This window comes from Ostrea edulis, chromosome 6 (assembly GCF_947568905.1).
Source record: "Ostrea edulis chromosome 6, xbOstEdul1.1, whole genome shotgun sequence".
Taxonomy (NCBI): Eukaryota; Metazoa; Mollusca; class Bivalvia; order Ostreida; family Ostreidae; genus Ostrea; species Ostrea edulis.
The window spans coordinates 22,803,115-22,820,485 of NC_079169.1; the positions used below are offsets into that span (position 1 = coordinate 22,803,115).

Genomic DNA, 17,371 nt, shown 5'->3' on the forward strand with positions numbered 1-17,371 from the left:
GATTTTATTTCATGATTAACTAAAGGACAGTATTTTTATGTACAAAAGGACAGTATTTGTAATTCCCATACTGAAGGACAGTATATGTGATTTCAGAACAGCACTAATTATGATTTTTCTTGAGAAACAGTAAATTGGATATATAAAAAGACAACAAGACTAAGCAGTAAACCCAACAGATAATAATTACTTATGGTTATTACCATTGTCTTGAAGAGCACAGTAACAGGTTGATACATGTACATATTTTCAAACATATGTTTTCATTCAGTCTACATTTAATAAATGTCTTAATTTCAAACACATTCTCCCACAAATTCCATTGCATAATAATGTCTCATCTTTCAATTTCAATTAAGTTATCGTTAAAGAATGTTTAGTAATTCTCAAAACCTTTAAAAGGAGTATTAAACTGACAAAAACCATTTGAATAATTTACTTTTTCAACATTATACGTGATATATTACATATAGAATGAACTAGCAGGCGACACATGTCTTCCGGGGAAGACTTAATACTGCGTGGTGAATATTGCACACTGATGTAAGTTTTAAATGGTCACCCTTAGCCCGAAAACTGCAGAATTACTAACCGACGTCAATGATGGTAAATGAGGCAAAAAGAAAACGTATAGTTTAAAAAGTTACAGATTTTTATGGTATTTAATTTTATGAATTTCATCACCAGCACAAGATCGTCCAGTCTCGCCTTTTAAATATATTTTTTGTTACAAAGAAAACTTACAATAGAAAAGAGAAATCTAGACAACTCTGTTTTCGATATAAACAAAGGCTTTAAAAACCGCTCATTTGGTGGATGAAAGGCGAAGATAACGAACAGTTATCAATAGAGAATTTAAATCAGACAAATCCGATTTCAAAAGACAGAATAGCTCTTAATGTTAACATCCTATGAAGATCCAGGTTAGAATAGGTCCTCAGTACCCCTTGCTTGTCGTAAGAGGCGACTAAATGGGGCGGTCCTTCGGATGAGACCGCTAAAACCGAGGTACCGTGTCACATCAGGTGTCGCACGATAAAGATTCCTCCCTGCTCAAAGGCTGTAAGCGCCGAGCATACATTTATATTAGGACTAAATTTTGCAGCCCTTCACTGGCAATGGTGACGTCTCCATATAAGTGAAAAATTCTCGAGAGGGACTTTAAACAATATCTAATTAAGCAATCAATGTTAACGTTAACGAACTTTTCAGCAAAATGAAATGCAAATAATCTTATTCATAGGCGTAGCTTGGGTTCGAATATTATCGAGGCAGGGGGTCTGGGGGGCTGAGCCCCCCAGAAGCTATCGACATTTTAACAACGTAAAAGGTGTTTTTTTTTTTTTTTTTACCGAGGCAGCTGTCTCGGTTGCCTCAATGGAAGCTACGCGACTGTTATTAGCAAATGGAACAACACTGTAACAAATAAGTGTAAACTGTGTAGAAATGATATCGAAAACACAAAACACCTTATTTTTGATTGTATATAACATATATGAAAGATCGCAAGTACGTATATTAATTTCACAATTACTTGGAAACATATTACTGTTTGGTTTTATTTAGATAATACTGAATTAATAAAGATATATAACTATTTTCTATCTTTTATTGCATTTAGAATTTATAAATGTAAGATGTATTGTAGAGTTGTACAGGCTGATGAGACAAGTGATTTTGTAATTCGTTTCAAAAGGAATACTTGTTATCGTACTGTCAAGTTCCCAGATTTTTAGATAAAACCAAAGAACAGAAACTTTTTTAAAATCCTGTATCTAATCTAAAGTTATAATATGAAATTCTTAATATAAAAATCTTTAACATATAAAATTTAAACATTGTCACTACTACTGCTATTATATGTATATATGCATCTGTATGTATACATGTGTATATTATATATACTTGTGTTGTATCTAAAGCCACTATTCAGAGGGCCCTGTCCTCTAATAGAGCTGCCCAATGAGTCGGATATGAACTGTCGTGATATGTGTGGACTCATTGTGGCAGCGGTTACGTTTTTGAAAAAAAAACCCAAAAACTTATCTTTATTATACACACACTGCCAAACACGTTTCATACGCAGTATTATTCCGTCACTTGAAATTATGTTGATGTAAATTAATAACTACAATTGTTTGACATATACTGTATCTATTTTGAGTTCATGGTAAAATAATAACCATATCTTACACACATTGTATTCTGTACATGTATTTCATTTGTTTTGTATATATGTTTATGTTTTGTCTTGTTTCATAAATAAAAATATTGAAACTTAAAATAAAATGCAAAACCTCAAAGTTAAGGCATTAATCTTGGTGCATTGTAAATTGCATAATTCAAACTTTAATATTTTACTAAATTAATCGGGGACCATATGTCACAGCTAAAGTGGGGGAGGCCCTTTGATATCAAAATAAAAACGAACAGCAGAGGGTTTTTTTTCCTGCCACCCATATGATATTCCTTTCTTTGTCGGAATGGCTCGAGTAGCTAATTTTCAGTAGATACACCTCAAGAGTCGATAACAGGCATGGCGGAGCAGATGAAGAATTTTTGCATGCTGTACATGTACTTCAATGAAAAACACCGTTATTAGACATGCCCAAGCACAAAGTTGGTGCTCTTTTTGGAGTAAACAACATTGAAGACAAATACACGGAGTTTATGAAAAGGTTATTCATAAAAATATTTTGCACCATTACGAAGATTCTATGGAATTGAAGCCCTCTCCCGAAAACGACGGAATGAAAAAAATTGGGAGAGGGCTATATTATTGTAGCTATGTCGTACCTGCTTTGAGAGTAAATAACTCAACAATCCCGAAAAGAAAAAGGTAAATTTTCAAAGGTTATATAGAACTAAAAAAATGATGGATGAAAATGAACATGGTTTAATCTACATACTAGTATGGCGGATGTGACCGGTCGACAAGGGATTCTTACTTCTCCTAGGTAGTTCACTGCACCAATATATATATATATATTTTTGACACTACGTCAGAAAATGGTGATATAAATGTTTTGTGAGATTACTTGTATCGATCGATCTGTTCGTCTATCATCGTAGTTCAGTGCATAAGGTATTGGGTTACTGAATCGCAGGTCTCGAGTTCAAATCGGTTTGTGTCTTTTATATTATTTATTGAAATGGATGTTTAAAAACCCTGTTGTGTTTCTCCAAAGGATGAAGTGAACTGGCTATGGGATACTTACTCCGTCTAGACATCTGATCCCACCTCTGCTTTGTCCACGGGTCCGTGTTTGCCCTACTCTTAATTTTGCATTCTTAATAGGAGTTATGTGATTGATCAACGTTCGTTATCTTGAACCTTTAATCAAAATATCAACTAAAGAAAATTTCATGCATGCGAAGTACAATAAAATAGAGACCAGAGTAGTATATTTAAAAAACAAAAGATGTTTGTAAAACACATATGCCCCCCATGGTGCAAAATTGAAAAGGGTTATACACACGCATCATTTAATTGATAGTAGTATCATCAATTCAAAATATTGAGCAGACAGTATTTTCCTATGTCAAGAGTGAATTGACCATGTGACCTAAAAATCAATAGGGATCATCTACTTCTTATGCTGTACCAGTGTACCAAGTTTGGTGTCAATCAAGCAAATAATTCTTAAAATATAGGAGACAATATATTACTATGTCCAGTTCAACTATTGACTTTTGACCTCAAAATCAATATGGGTCATCTTCTCTTGAAGATGTACCAGTGTAGTAAGTTTGATGTCTGTCAAGCAAAAGGGTTATGAAGATATTGAGTGGACAGTATATTACTCTGTCCAGTTTGACCTAAAAATCAATAGGGATCATCTTCTCCTGAAGACGTACCAGTGTACCAAGTTTGATGTCTGTCAAGCAAAGGGTTCTAAAGACATTGAATGGTCAGTATATTCCTATGCCCAGTTTGACACTTGACCATATGACCTCAAAATCAAAAGGGGTCATCTACTCCTTAGGATGTACCAATGTGCCAAGTTTGGCGTCTTTCAAGCAAAGGGTTCTCAAGATATTGAGCGGACAACACATGGACTTAAGACCATAGGTTTGACCTTTGACCATGTGACCTGAAGGTCAATAGGGATCATCTACTCTCCAAGGGCAACCCTTGTACCAAGTTTGGTAGTTATCATGCATAGGTGTCAAAAGTTATTGAGTGGACAACACATGGTCTACCACATGGGGTAAAGACCAGCAGTTTGACCTTGACCTTTGACCTGAAAATCAATAAGGATCATCTACTTTCCAGGGGCAACCCCTGTACCAAGTTTGGTTGTTATCAAGCAAAGGGGTCGAAAGATATTGAGCGGACAACACATGGTCTACAGACCGACCGACAGTTGCAAAACAATATGCCCCCTCTTTTTCAAAGGGGGGCATAAAAATGATGTACATAGATCTCCAGAAACGTGCATTTATTTTCTTAAAAGAATACCAGTAAAACTGATATGATAGACTTGATAAGAGAAGTTTACATTTGTAAAGGAAATGTTTAGTGCTCAAACATGTTTCTCCTTGTAAAAGTTTTGGTTCTCAGACTTATGATCGCATGCTTGTGTTGAAAGGGTCCTTTTATCATATACGAGTCGTGTTTTGAGTTACATTGACCTTACCAAAATGACCTTGAGCCAATAGGCATTCGCACCATGATCAAAAACTGTTGAAGTGAGATTTTTTAATACATAAGGTGTATGCTGACCTTTGGGATTTGACATTCAGTGGCCCTCGACCGAAAGTTATTTTCCTACTACTTATTTGAATGATATATGATCAATACATGTTCAAAAATTGTTGAAATAAAGGACTTCCATATCTCCTGAATAACTATGACCTTGATACAATGATTGATTGATTGTATATTGTTTAACGTCCCTCTCAAGAATCTTTCACACATATAATATATATATATATGATGTTATTTTGTAAAATAAAATAACTAGGTCCATAAGAGAGAGAGAGAGAGAAAACAAAAACCCCAGTCATGATAAAATATCAGGATATACCTTCCATGTTAATGTACTAAACAACAAATGAACATAATTTATTGACCACGGGATTAACACCTGGCGTTTTAGCGTGAGAGACAAAGAGAGAAACTGATTTTCTGAAAACACCTGGTAGAAAAATATTGCATCATGAGACAAAATGCTGATGACCTTAGTACACTATCAAATAAACAAGATTTAATAGGTCTGAAAAAATAAAACCTCTGAAAAAATGAAATAAAAAGCTCTGTTTTTTCTGTTTTATTTTATTTGTATTCACCATGGGTGGAACTTCTAACACTCGGTTAGACGGTCATGCTTATATCTTAAATTTTGTCAAGATTGCAATAAGGTGCACATCTTTGCTTGGTGAATATATATAATAGTGTACACATTTTCAAAACATCTAGTCTCAGAACATGTCCGTACTAAATCTTGTCTACAGACAGACGGACATTGCTGGTTCTAATACGCCCACTATACTTCGTTTGTATAACTATTATTTTCTTTTGCAGGATTTCACTATCAACGCCTTTGTCGAGCAAGAGTGGTGTGATCCACGATTGGAATTTTATGGAATGATAAAAGATGATTACTTTGAATTGGACTCCAAATTTATGGTTAAAGTTTGGGTTCCCGACCTGTATTTCACAAACGAAAAACGCGCAAGTTTCCACGACATCACTGTACCAAATAAAATGCTCCATTTGTACAAGAACGGATGCATCAAATATCGCTTGAGGTAAATTCCTTCCTTCTCGTGCTGCTTGAGACTTTTGGATTACTTTGTCAGTCACTGGTCAATATCAATCGAAAACAAGAGGTACTGTGAGCAATGTTCACTAAGAATATCCCCCGCTTATCTCAATCTCCCAAAGGGTGTTGTTAATAGGTATAAATTACCTCTTTCCTGAGTATCAAAATATTGTATGCCTTTTTAGAAGAAAATGGAAGATATAGTCCGAACACAAATCCATGACATAAACCTATAATTTTGATCTTGAGATCAAAGGTCAAGGTCATAAAGAGGTCATGACATATAGTATCATGGTAATATACCCATGTCTTACGGTATGACTATGTCAAAACCCTATAATCAATTTTGACCTTGATGTCAAAGTTCAAGGTCATATAGAGGTCATGAAGGTACCCGACACATCCTCTCATGGTGATACACTCATGTGTCAAATATGGTATGCCTATGTCAAAGAACAAAAGTCATGACCCTGACACGAATCCATTGTAAAAACCTTTAATTTTGACCTTGAGGTCAAGGTCATATGGAGGTCATGAAGGTACATGACATCGTCTCATGGTGATACACTCATGTGTCAAATATGGTATGCCTATGTCAAAGAACAAAGATGTTATGCCCCGGACATGACTCCATTGTAAAAAATACCTTTAAGTTTGACCTTGAGGTCAAGGTCATATAGAGGTCATGAAGGTACTCGACACATCGTCTCATGGTGACCCACCTGTGTGCCAAATATGGTATGCTTAAGTCAAAGAACAAAGAAGTTATGGCCCGGACATGAATCTGCACAGACAGACAGTGATTCCTATATACCCCCCCCGAACTGCGTTCGGGGGGTATAATTAAGGTCTAGAGGAGTATAATGATGAAAATTTTAATTATGTACAATGTGAATGTCCAAGTTAAGTGGTGATATTTTACAGGGTTGAAATATTTGATTTAGGCCATAACTTCGTACTGACCTCATAAGTGATCGTCTGAACGAAACAACAAGAAGAAGAACCTGATCACTTGGTAAAAACAAATATATATTGGAAAACGCAAAATAACCCAAATATAACAAGAACTTCTCTGGGCAGTCAACACACGACCCCAAATCCATGAGGTCAGAGAGAGAGACATTCTGGGTTCCCGCTTTCGGTAAAATGTGAGTGGGCGCCCTGACAATTAGCTCCTATCGTAATTTAGACATCAGATTTCACTACCAGCGCATATGACAGTAAATATTTTGTGACCATAAGGTACATGTATAGGCTATATATGCTGCATCTTTGGATATTTGTTTAACATTATTCTCAAGAATTTTTCACTCATGGAGACTTCACCATTGCCGAGATATTTGGAAGAATAAATCTATGTTTTAAATCAAGCTAAATAAGTTATACACTTTATGCGAATTATTCTATTTAACTCAATCGGATTAAAGAGTAATCAAGCCAATTTTCTGTTTAATATATAGATGTATTCTCGGAGTCGGATAGCGAACGCCCCATTTCAAAAATATTTATGATCACCTGACTTTGCACGCGGAATTTCAAAAGTAAACAATTACATGGAGGCGTGGAAGTCCTGTAGGCTGTTGGCGGGACAAAGTCAGCGATATCAGTCACGCGGACAACATGGTAGAGGGAGCCACTTTGGGCAATGGGGGAGGAATTTCATATTTAATATGAAATCACCATTCATTGCAACTTAACGTACAGTGTACATACTGAAAATGTCTCTATTTTTCTTGCGCACTTACACCATGAAATTTGGGTCTGTTTTTAACGTCAAACAAAATACTGTTTTAAGAAACTAGTTCATGGTGTTTTTTTTGGGAGGGGGGTTAAAAAAAAACCCAAAACAAACAATACTTGATTAATGATGATAAAACATTAAAAATCTCTTCAAGAACAGAAATGGTCGGGTTGCTTTATAATATATTGTCTATCATAGAGACAGCAGTACAAACCATACTGGAAAATGATATAATATGTAGATTTTAAAAAAAACCCAACCAATTGAAGCAGTTTTAAAGTGTCACATGTATATCTTGAATGTTTCTATAACATGTATACTGTAAAAGATCTGAAAAATGTCAAGTAAAAGCTGTGACAGTAGTTGTTTACATAAAGTAGGTACCATGCTTATAAATGACAAAGTTCAACAACATCCTGTACATGTAATTTTTTTCAAAAGAATGCCCGACCACTTCCAAAAACAGACATGCACATCTTCAATGCTTCCATAACAGCTGTACAAGGTCTGAAAGATGTCAAATAAATCCTGTAAGAGAAGTTGATTTTTAAAATAGATACCGTGTATTCAAGACATGCTTTAAAATTAACAAGAGGCCCAGGGGCCTTATAGGTCACCTGAGTATCATGTAACAACCTTCCAATGTTTGAATTAGGTTTGTGTTTAAATATAAAAATCTTACTTTTGGATGGAAGAAACATTGAATAGCTATGTGGTCAGCCCCGCCTTTGCACCAGAACCCCTGACCCAGGGGCCATAAATTTCAGTTTTGAAAGAAGCATCCTTGATCATCATTATCATACTATTAGTTTGTCTACTTAATACCCAGCAGTAGAGGAGAAGATTTTCAAAGAAATAAAATGCATTTTCACTATATGATCAATAGGGCCCCACCCTAATACCAGAACCCCTGACCCAGGGGCCATGAATTTCACAATTTTGAAAGAGGCATCCTTGCTCATCATAACCATGCTATTGGTTTGTCTACTTAATATCCAAGGACAGAGAAGAAGATTTTCAAAGAAATAATGCATTTTCACTATATGACTTATAGAGCCCCACCCTAGCACCAGAACCCCTGATCCAGGGGCCATGAATTTCACAATTTTTAACAAGAGGTACTGTGAGCAATGCTCACTAAGAATACCCCCCGCTTAACCCAATCTCCCAAAGGGTGTTGGTAATAGGTATAAACTACCTCTTTTCTGAGTGTTGCTACTTCGATGTCCAGTGCGCATGACGTTTGACCTTTTGACCCCAAAATCGATAGGGAACATCTTCATCCCATGGGTAGTCCATATGTATGATATGGTGACTGTAGGTGGAAAGGATAACGCTTTAGAGCCTGGAAACCATATTGCTACTTCAATGTCCAGTGCGCTTGACCTTTGACCTCAAAATCGATAGGAACAGTGCGACATTTAACTCTGGACACGACAAAAGTCCGGAGTTTCGCCAACCCTTTTATTAAGGATACAAATAAACCCTTTACAAAAAAAGATGGGATTTTATGTTCACAAGACATGCACCAACATTTACACTTGTACCTATTGTAGTTTTTAAGATATTTCACCTGAAATCAAAAAATCCCATGGGATTTTGGAGGGATTTTTAATCCCACTTGGGGGATTTTCACTCCCACCAAAAATCCTATGGGAGAAAAAATATAATTTCTCCCATAGGATTTTAACTCCCATATTTAAACTTAATATGGGATACAATGTCCCATAGGAGGAAAAGTCCCATAATGAACATGAAATGGCAGTAAATATCCTATTTGAGCATGAATGGGAATAGATATCCCAAATAAAACACAGGATGGGATTTTTATTCCATGAATATAATAATAAAACAGAAAATTGTATCTTAAAAAGTGTTGTTTGTCATGATTCTTAAAATGTATTTAAAAGCCAAGGCATGACATTAATTTTTAAATATATATAGTAATTATAAACTCTTATGTGTAGGCCTATGTGTTTGTGAATAAATGTCTAAAAAACATGAGAGATAATATAGGATATTAGAGCTCTGCATTACTAAACTTTTCCCCATGCAATTTTAATTGTATACATATAACCCTTGCACAAAAATATCCATATAAAATTGGACGGGACTATATTATTGCAACAAGCAGACAAGAATACTATGAAATACTCATTCACACACGGGCACTGTAAGTTAATGTAAATATATAGTATGTGCATGTATAAATATATATACATGCACATACTACATGTATCTATTTACATCAACTTCCATTGCCCGTGCATTCACATGCAGTTGCTCACATTCACTATCCTTCATATGTCGTCAGGTGTTAAAATATGTTCACAGGAACCGGTAATTTTGTCAGTGTATTAATAATAGTGTGGGTATATACCATATACCGTACCATTCCCTAATCAGCTGCTATGGGGGTGGGGGACCTACAAGGGCTGATACTTCACTCAAAACTTCGTTTCAAAATAGTTCTTAAAATTATCGTCACCCACCATCCTTGTGGTTTTATAAAGGGTAGCAGTATTATTACTACATATTAAATTACCAGTTCCTGTGGTATGTTGTTGAATTACGGAATAGGCCTAGCTTACAACTTGTTTACATATTCTAAAATTAGTGTTAAGTGCTTACGGTGAAAGATGAACTCTGCTAGGTGATGCTAAGTTGTTTAGTGAACCGAATCAGACATCTCAAATAAGATTCTCGATTATTTAACAACACAAGAATCGTTTTACAAAATGCATGCTTCGGTCCATCTTTCCCTCCCTTCTACAATCGTATTCATTCTCAAGTCAAAGTACTTTCTCCGATTGCTATCATTACCTTAAGCGTCGAAAAGACTTTGACAGGCGTGTCCGAATAAACGGTTAACAGACGTCTCGACTCTAGGGAAGTTCGGCTTTAAGTGTTCTAAACATCTCGAGCGATTTTATAGTGATAAACTTCTATGATTTTCGACATTTGTGTATCAATGTTTTATGAGTATTGTAGACTTTTTTACTCATAAAGCAAAGCAATGTTATCGCAAATTTTTAGGTCTACTTACAAATGTATTAACCCCGAGATCCGCCACTAATTAGTTACACAAGTTGTGTGGTTACAACAGTCTTCACTTATCATTTTAATTTCATTGGATGATAAAATAGATGACGTTAATATTTTGAATACCTTGTATACGCAAAAGAATTTAACTATACGATGTTTATTTTTCAAATTATAACTTCAGTGGCGAATGGGCGGATCCCCCGTCCCATTCCCATCCCTCACGCATAGTACTAATTATTTCCCCAGCCACTTAATGACCAGATATACACGACTATTGAATGTAAAGCACTGTTCAGTCATTGTGTACTCCCAATTAATTAACAATCTACTCTCGTAAATCATAATCGTTACGCTTCGTTGGACATGAAACCTTAAATCAATCCATTGACACTACTTAGTCAACGATTTTGTATTGTGATACATTTCTATGATTTCGGACATTTATATATCAGGATTATCTGATTTATTTATCAGTGTTCAAAAAGCAAAGTACATGTACCGTTACAACGATTTTATACCTACTTCTTATAATACCCCCCTGGATCCGCCACTAGCTAAATTAATTCTGGTGATGCCTATAACAGCGGTACATGTACTCACCTATCATTCTTATTGAAAGTTAAAATAAATGTAGATATAATGTAAACATTTTGAACATACATTTATATATATATATATAAATATATATATATAAAGGCATGCCTTCATCATATGATGTTATGATGTTTATTAACTTTAGTGGTGGATAACCTAGAACGACACCCCACCCCTACTTCGCACAATTCAATTTCTAATATTGACAAGCGGCCCATTTTGACCAGATAGACATTACCCTTGAACGTAAAACACTGGTCAGTCATTGTGTATTTCTAATAAACAAACTTCATCATTGAATACAGACCGTTATGTTGCCACTGACACTACTTAATCGTGAGTTGAATTTGTACGTGATAAATTCCTATGATCTTTACTCGTATGTTTCATTGCTTATTTGGAGTTTTTATTTGTTTGGTTTTCCCCCCTCCTTCTTCTTTTTCAAGAGCAAAGTATTGATATTGCAGTTTAACCCCCTGGAACCGCCAGTTATTAGGTAGACGTATTGTGTTGATCTACTAATTAGGTAAATGAAGTCAATGGATATCTGCGGTAATATTTAGCGTTATTCACTTAATATTAGCTTCCTAACTATATTGAAAGTTGAAATAAACAACGTTAACATTTCGAATACTTTAAATATCTAGGATACATAATCATACGAGGATTATTTTTTAATATTTTGAAATTAAAAACAACTTTAGAGGCGGAGGAGCGGAAGCACTTTCAAACGGAAAATATTGGTCAGTCATTGTGTACTTCCAATTAAAAAAACTACTCCCATTGTAACTCTACTTAGTCCCTGGTATTCTACAATGTACAATTTGAATATTTCATATATGTATGGTATAAACAGTCACACGATGTTTAGTTCGGAAATTAAAAAAAAAAATGTAGTGGGGACACTGGTCAGTCATTGTGTATTCCCAATTAACAAACTACCCTTTTAAATCCTACTCGTTACGGTTCGTCAGACATGACAACATATCCGAACTAGTCTTGTATGTATGGATGTACTTGTTTATTGTAATTAAGGTCTGCTTCGCAATGAAAACCTGTTATCATTGACAATTAATTGTTATTCCACTTAGTCATCGATTTTTTATGTGATACATTTCTATGATCACGGACATTTATATATATATCAGGGTTGTCTTGTCAGGGTTTATTTATCATTATTCCAAAAGCAAAGTACTGTTATCACGATTTTATGCCTACTTCTTACCCCTCTGGATCCGCCACTAGCTAGATAATTTTGGTGATGCCTATAACAGCGGTACTCATCTATCATTGTAACATTATTGGGAGTTAAAATACAAGTAGATATAATGTTAAAATTTTGAATACTTTACATATATACATGTTAAGGAATTCATCATATGATGTTTATTAACTCTAGTGGTGGATGACCGAGAGCGAACATCCCCCTCTCCCTCGCACAATTCAATTTCTAGAATTGACAAGTGGTCCATTTTTACCCTTGAACGTAAAGCACTGGTCAGTCATTGTGTAATTCCAATTAACGAACTTCACCATTGAGTCCTGACCGTTACGCTTCGTCAGACACTAACCCACTAATACTACCTAGATACTGATTTTGTACGTGATAAATTCCTGTGATCTTTACTAGTATGTTTCATTGTTTATTTGGAGTTTCTATCTGTTTGGGTTTTCTATTTTTTTCTTCTTCAAAAGTAAAGTATTCATATTGCAATTTAACCCCCTGGATCCGCCACTTTTTTTAAGTAAACGTATAAATATAATTGTGTTGATCTATACTAATTAGGTAAATGAAGGCAATGGATATCTGCGGTAATATTCAGCGTTATTCACTTAGCTTCCTAACTATATTGAAAGTTGAAATAGACAACGTTAACATTTTGAATAATTTAAATATTTAGAATAGATAATCGTGCGGTGTTTATTTTTGAATATTTTGAAATTTAAAAAAAAAAAAATTTAGCGGCGGAGGAGCAGAAGCCACCCCTCCTCCTGCAGGATTTATGGTCCAAAATTGACAAAAGGCTCGTTTTGACCAGATAGAAATGGCACTTGAACGGAAAATACTGATCAATCACTCTACTTAGTCCCTGATATTCTATGCAATGTACAATTTGAATACTTCATATATGTACAGGAAATAATCACACGATGTTTAGTTCGGATATAAAAAAAATATATAGTGGCCCAACTGGTCAGTCATTGTGTATTCCCAATTAACAAACTATCCTTTTAAATCCTAGTCGTTACGCTTCGTCGGACACGACAACATAACACATTGACCCTAACCGAACAAGTCTTGTAATTAAGGTCTTCTGCTCCCAAATGGAAACCTGAATAAGATATCATTAAGGTCTTCCGTTTCCAACGGAAGATTTCGTTGTTCTTGACACTACTTAAATAAAAAAAAAAAAAAAAAAATAGTGGCCCCACTAGTCAGTCATTTTGTATTCCCAATTAACAAACTACCCTATTAAATTCTACACGTTACATTTCGTCAGACACGAGATCATAAGCCATTGAGCCTAACCTATCTAGTCTAGTACATGTATATATGGGTTTTTTGTTTACTGTAATTCAGGTCCTCCGCTTCCAGCTGAAGACCTCATTGTTATCTCTGTTATCATTATGGTCTTCCGCTTCCAAAGAAAGATTTCGTTGTTATTTTTGACACTACCTAGAGACATAATCTCGAACATTTATGTATCGATGATTTGTTGTTTGTTGTAAATTTTGGTGGAAGCTTTACTGGAGTTGAAATAGTTACGGTTGATATTGGAAATTGATTTTACAATGAAGAACTAATACTGTCTTCATTACTAGGAAAACTTTAGTAGCGGACTGATCAAAGCACCCACCCTTTCCCCAACCCCTCGACCAGCCATCACGTATAGTTCATTTTCCAAAATATATAGATGCAACACTTGATCGTAAAATAGTGATCAATCAATGCATATTCCTAATCAACAAAATATCTTTAAAAGTGCGACATTTAACTCTGGAGACGATAAAAGTGCGGAGTTTTTTGTCTATGACAACCACTTATTTTCTTCAATAAAAACACTGAAATTTCACTCTGTCATTAAATGTACGTATACGACGCGATCTAATCAAGCCGGCATAGAGGCGCCCCATGCGAAAATTACCCTTATCAAATGTTACATACTTCGGATTTTTATTGAGCTTAATCCTAAATATTGCACATCTAAATAATTTTCCAAAAATATATGAAACTTTTTACTTGTATCAAAATTCTTTCTGTTTTATATCTTCTAAATTTTATCATAGAGTTAACTAACATTCTCACTTGCGGAATTAAGGGGTGTGGAGATCCCCCCCCCCTCCCCATCATTTCAAAGATTAGAATTTAATGTGCTTGAAATTGCTCTGCTTCAATATTTTCTCCCGTAAGGGAGGGGGACAACCCCTCCCCAACCACCCTAACCGTGATTTGGTTAGTCCTCAATTGCAAAGCCCTTGTAGTCCACTATCCAGTTAATGTAGGGATTTTACATGTAATATGTATATCAGATATGTTTTATCCCGTGGGGATCCGGTGTTGTATCATAGACACCCCCCCCCCCCCCCGGAAAAACGGGCCCGGAATTGCGCCCCAGCATATAATTTCCCCCTATGTACAAAGTCAGTATAGAGTCTCCCCTTTGGCGGAAAAATCGCCCTGGTATATATAGAACACCCCCCCCCCCCCCCCCTGTTTCCGGATTTCATTTGTTATAATAGTTTAAGGAAATAGATATGCGCTCATTAATATTACGATATTCATAAAACAAACGAATATTTTTTGTTGTTGACATGATGAAGTTGGATTTACACGCTGAAAACTTTGAAATGCATATTGTAAATACCAAAAGACTTTAACGATGGTCAATATAAGTAGGATTTTTCGTAAGAAATCGACTATACGATGTACAATTAAAATATCTGAAAAGTAAAATAGATGAACTGTATAAATAAAAGTAATTAAATTTTCTCGTTTATTTAAATTTTAAAAATCATTTAAGTTCTTCCCAACTTTACTAATTCAAATGTTAGATACTTGTAAATAACGATAAAGACTTAAGATGTCTGAATGAATTTTGATATACCATTACACGATTTGAGCAATTTCCTTTTTATAAAAAATCATAAGATGATGATTGTTCACGATACACACACACACACACAAATAATCAGAAGAATTACTGGGTCTAAATAAGCAAGAGAATTCTAGTAATAGAAATGGAAACAGATACATAGCTAAAATGTAAGAATGGGGGTGTACTGTCATTTAGGGGGAATTTCTATACTGGGACGGTTTTTCCTAGGGGGTTGGGTTGGACCCGGGTTAATTCTTCGTAAGGGGAAATTCTATTCCAGGCCCATCTTTCCGGGGGGGAATGTCTATCCCGGGCCCGTTTTTCCGGAGGGAAAGTCTATGCGGGGGAAAATCTTATGCTTTACAACACCGGGTAGAATAGGTCCTCAGTACTCCTTGCCTGTCGTAAGAGACGACCCAATGGGACAGTCCTTCGGATGAGAACGCAAAAACCGAGGCCCACTGTCTCAACTTCTGTGGCACGATAAATTCCCTCCCTGCTCAAAGGCCGTAAGCACCGAGCATAGGCCTATGTTTTCAGCCCTTCACCGGCAATGGTGACGTCTTCATATGAGTGAAAAATTCTCGAGAGGAAACTTAAACAATATCCTATCAATCAAATCTGAGTCTGTTTTCATATCCATGTAACGTGTGTCTCTAGTACTTAATACATTCTAAGGAACTAAAGATCATGCACCCAATGTTGGGAATGAACTAAGTAAACTTAATTTGTACACTTTTAATGCGATATAGTTTTAGACTTTTTTTTCATTAATGCATATTAAATATGCGCATGCCAAATATACAGCTTTTAAGAATAAAGATATGCAATCAAAATACTTTAGAGAGTACTGGTGCTAGTTTTTGCAATAAAAAGAAGAGAGAAAAAAGCGTGTATTTTAATAACCAATTGGGACTTCACTTCAGAGTAACACAAACTGGGACTAAAGCTTGCAATTCCTAACACTAAAAACTGGTCTGAATCCTCCCCCCCCCCCCCCACTCGCTTATATACCCTACAAAATTTACCTGCAATATTACATAGTATTTATTAATGTCAATTATTATAAGTTCTTTTCATTAAAAACATGGAATTTACAAATGGATGAAAAATACAAATTTCACTACATAGACTTAGGTGTACAAGTGGTTTTCGTCAAGTTTCCGCACTCATTTTTCATCTTGAAAGCTTTCTCCCTGCAAAAACTTGGTGTGTCCTGCTGAAACTTGATATACCTACGTTGTTTTCAAGTAGTTTCCGCAACGAAAATTTGCTGAAAGCTGATCAAGTTTGCGCAAATTTCGGTTTGCAGAAACTGTTCTGTTTTAGTATGCACATTGCTATACTGATAATCTACACTTTTAAAAAGATAACTGAAAAAACTCGGACTAAATGCAAAGACAGCCTCTTACATGTATATTATAATTTGCGGAATGTCAGTGGCGTAGCTTCCATTGAGGCAACCGAGGCAGCTGCCTCGGTAAAAAAAAAACCACCCACCTTTTACGTTGTTAAAATGTCGATAGCCGAGGCAGACCCCCTGCCTCGGTAATATTCGAACCCAAGCTACGCCTATGAATGTGTTTTTCCCCTTTCGTTGTTAGTCTCACCCCCTCCCTTTGGAGGGATGGTGGTGGTGGTGGTGGTGGTGGTGGTGTCCATTTGTACTAATGAAGTATCACCTATAAGGTGTCAGTATATTCTGGTAGATTATTGCAATATACATCAGTGGCGGATTTAGAGGGGGCGCAGGCGGAGAAATAAATGACAAAATCTTTTAATTTTTTTAATTACTTTATTGGGAGAACTTAATATTTTCCCCCCAAAAAACTTAAAATTTGGGTCATTTTATTAATTTCACCTTATTAAAATGATAGAAAATACATGTAGATCTAGTACAAATGACTAAATAGGAGAAATATTTCAAGCCCCATAAAATTTGTAAAACCCAGGAGTTTCCGGGGGCTTCGCCCCTTGGGCCCCAACCAGGGCTTCGCCATGGACCCACTGCCTCATAAAGTGGCGCCCCGTAACCACAATTCCTGGATCCGCCCCTGTACATGTAGATATGAGGAGATACTGCCTGTATAAGTTGATAGCTCATCAAACGCACCTCCTGCGATGTG

At 35.7% G+C, this 17,371-nt stretch overlaps 1 protein-coding gene across 2 annotated transcripts in view; it reads left to right on the forward strand.

The window, feature by feature from the left end:
• The window catches only part of LOC125683309 (glycine receptor subunit alpha-2-like), a 94,501-nt gene that overhangs the window by 41,574 nt on the left and 35,556 nt on the right, over positions 1–17,371 (forward strand). For both annotated transcript variants that reach the window (XM_048924342.2, XM_048924341.2), the window contains exon 4: positions 5,528–5,754. In XM_048924342.2, the coding sequence (XP_048780299.1) occupies positions 5,528–5,754 (227 nt within the window). The remainder of the gene's footprint in view (positions 1–5,527; positions 5,755–17,371) is intronic.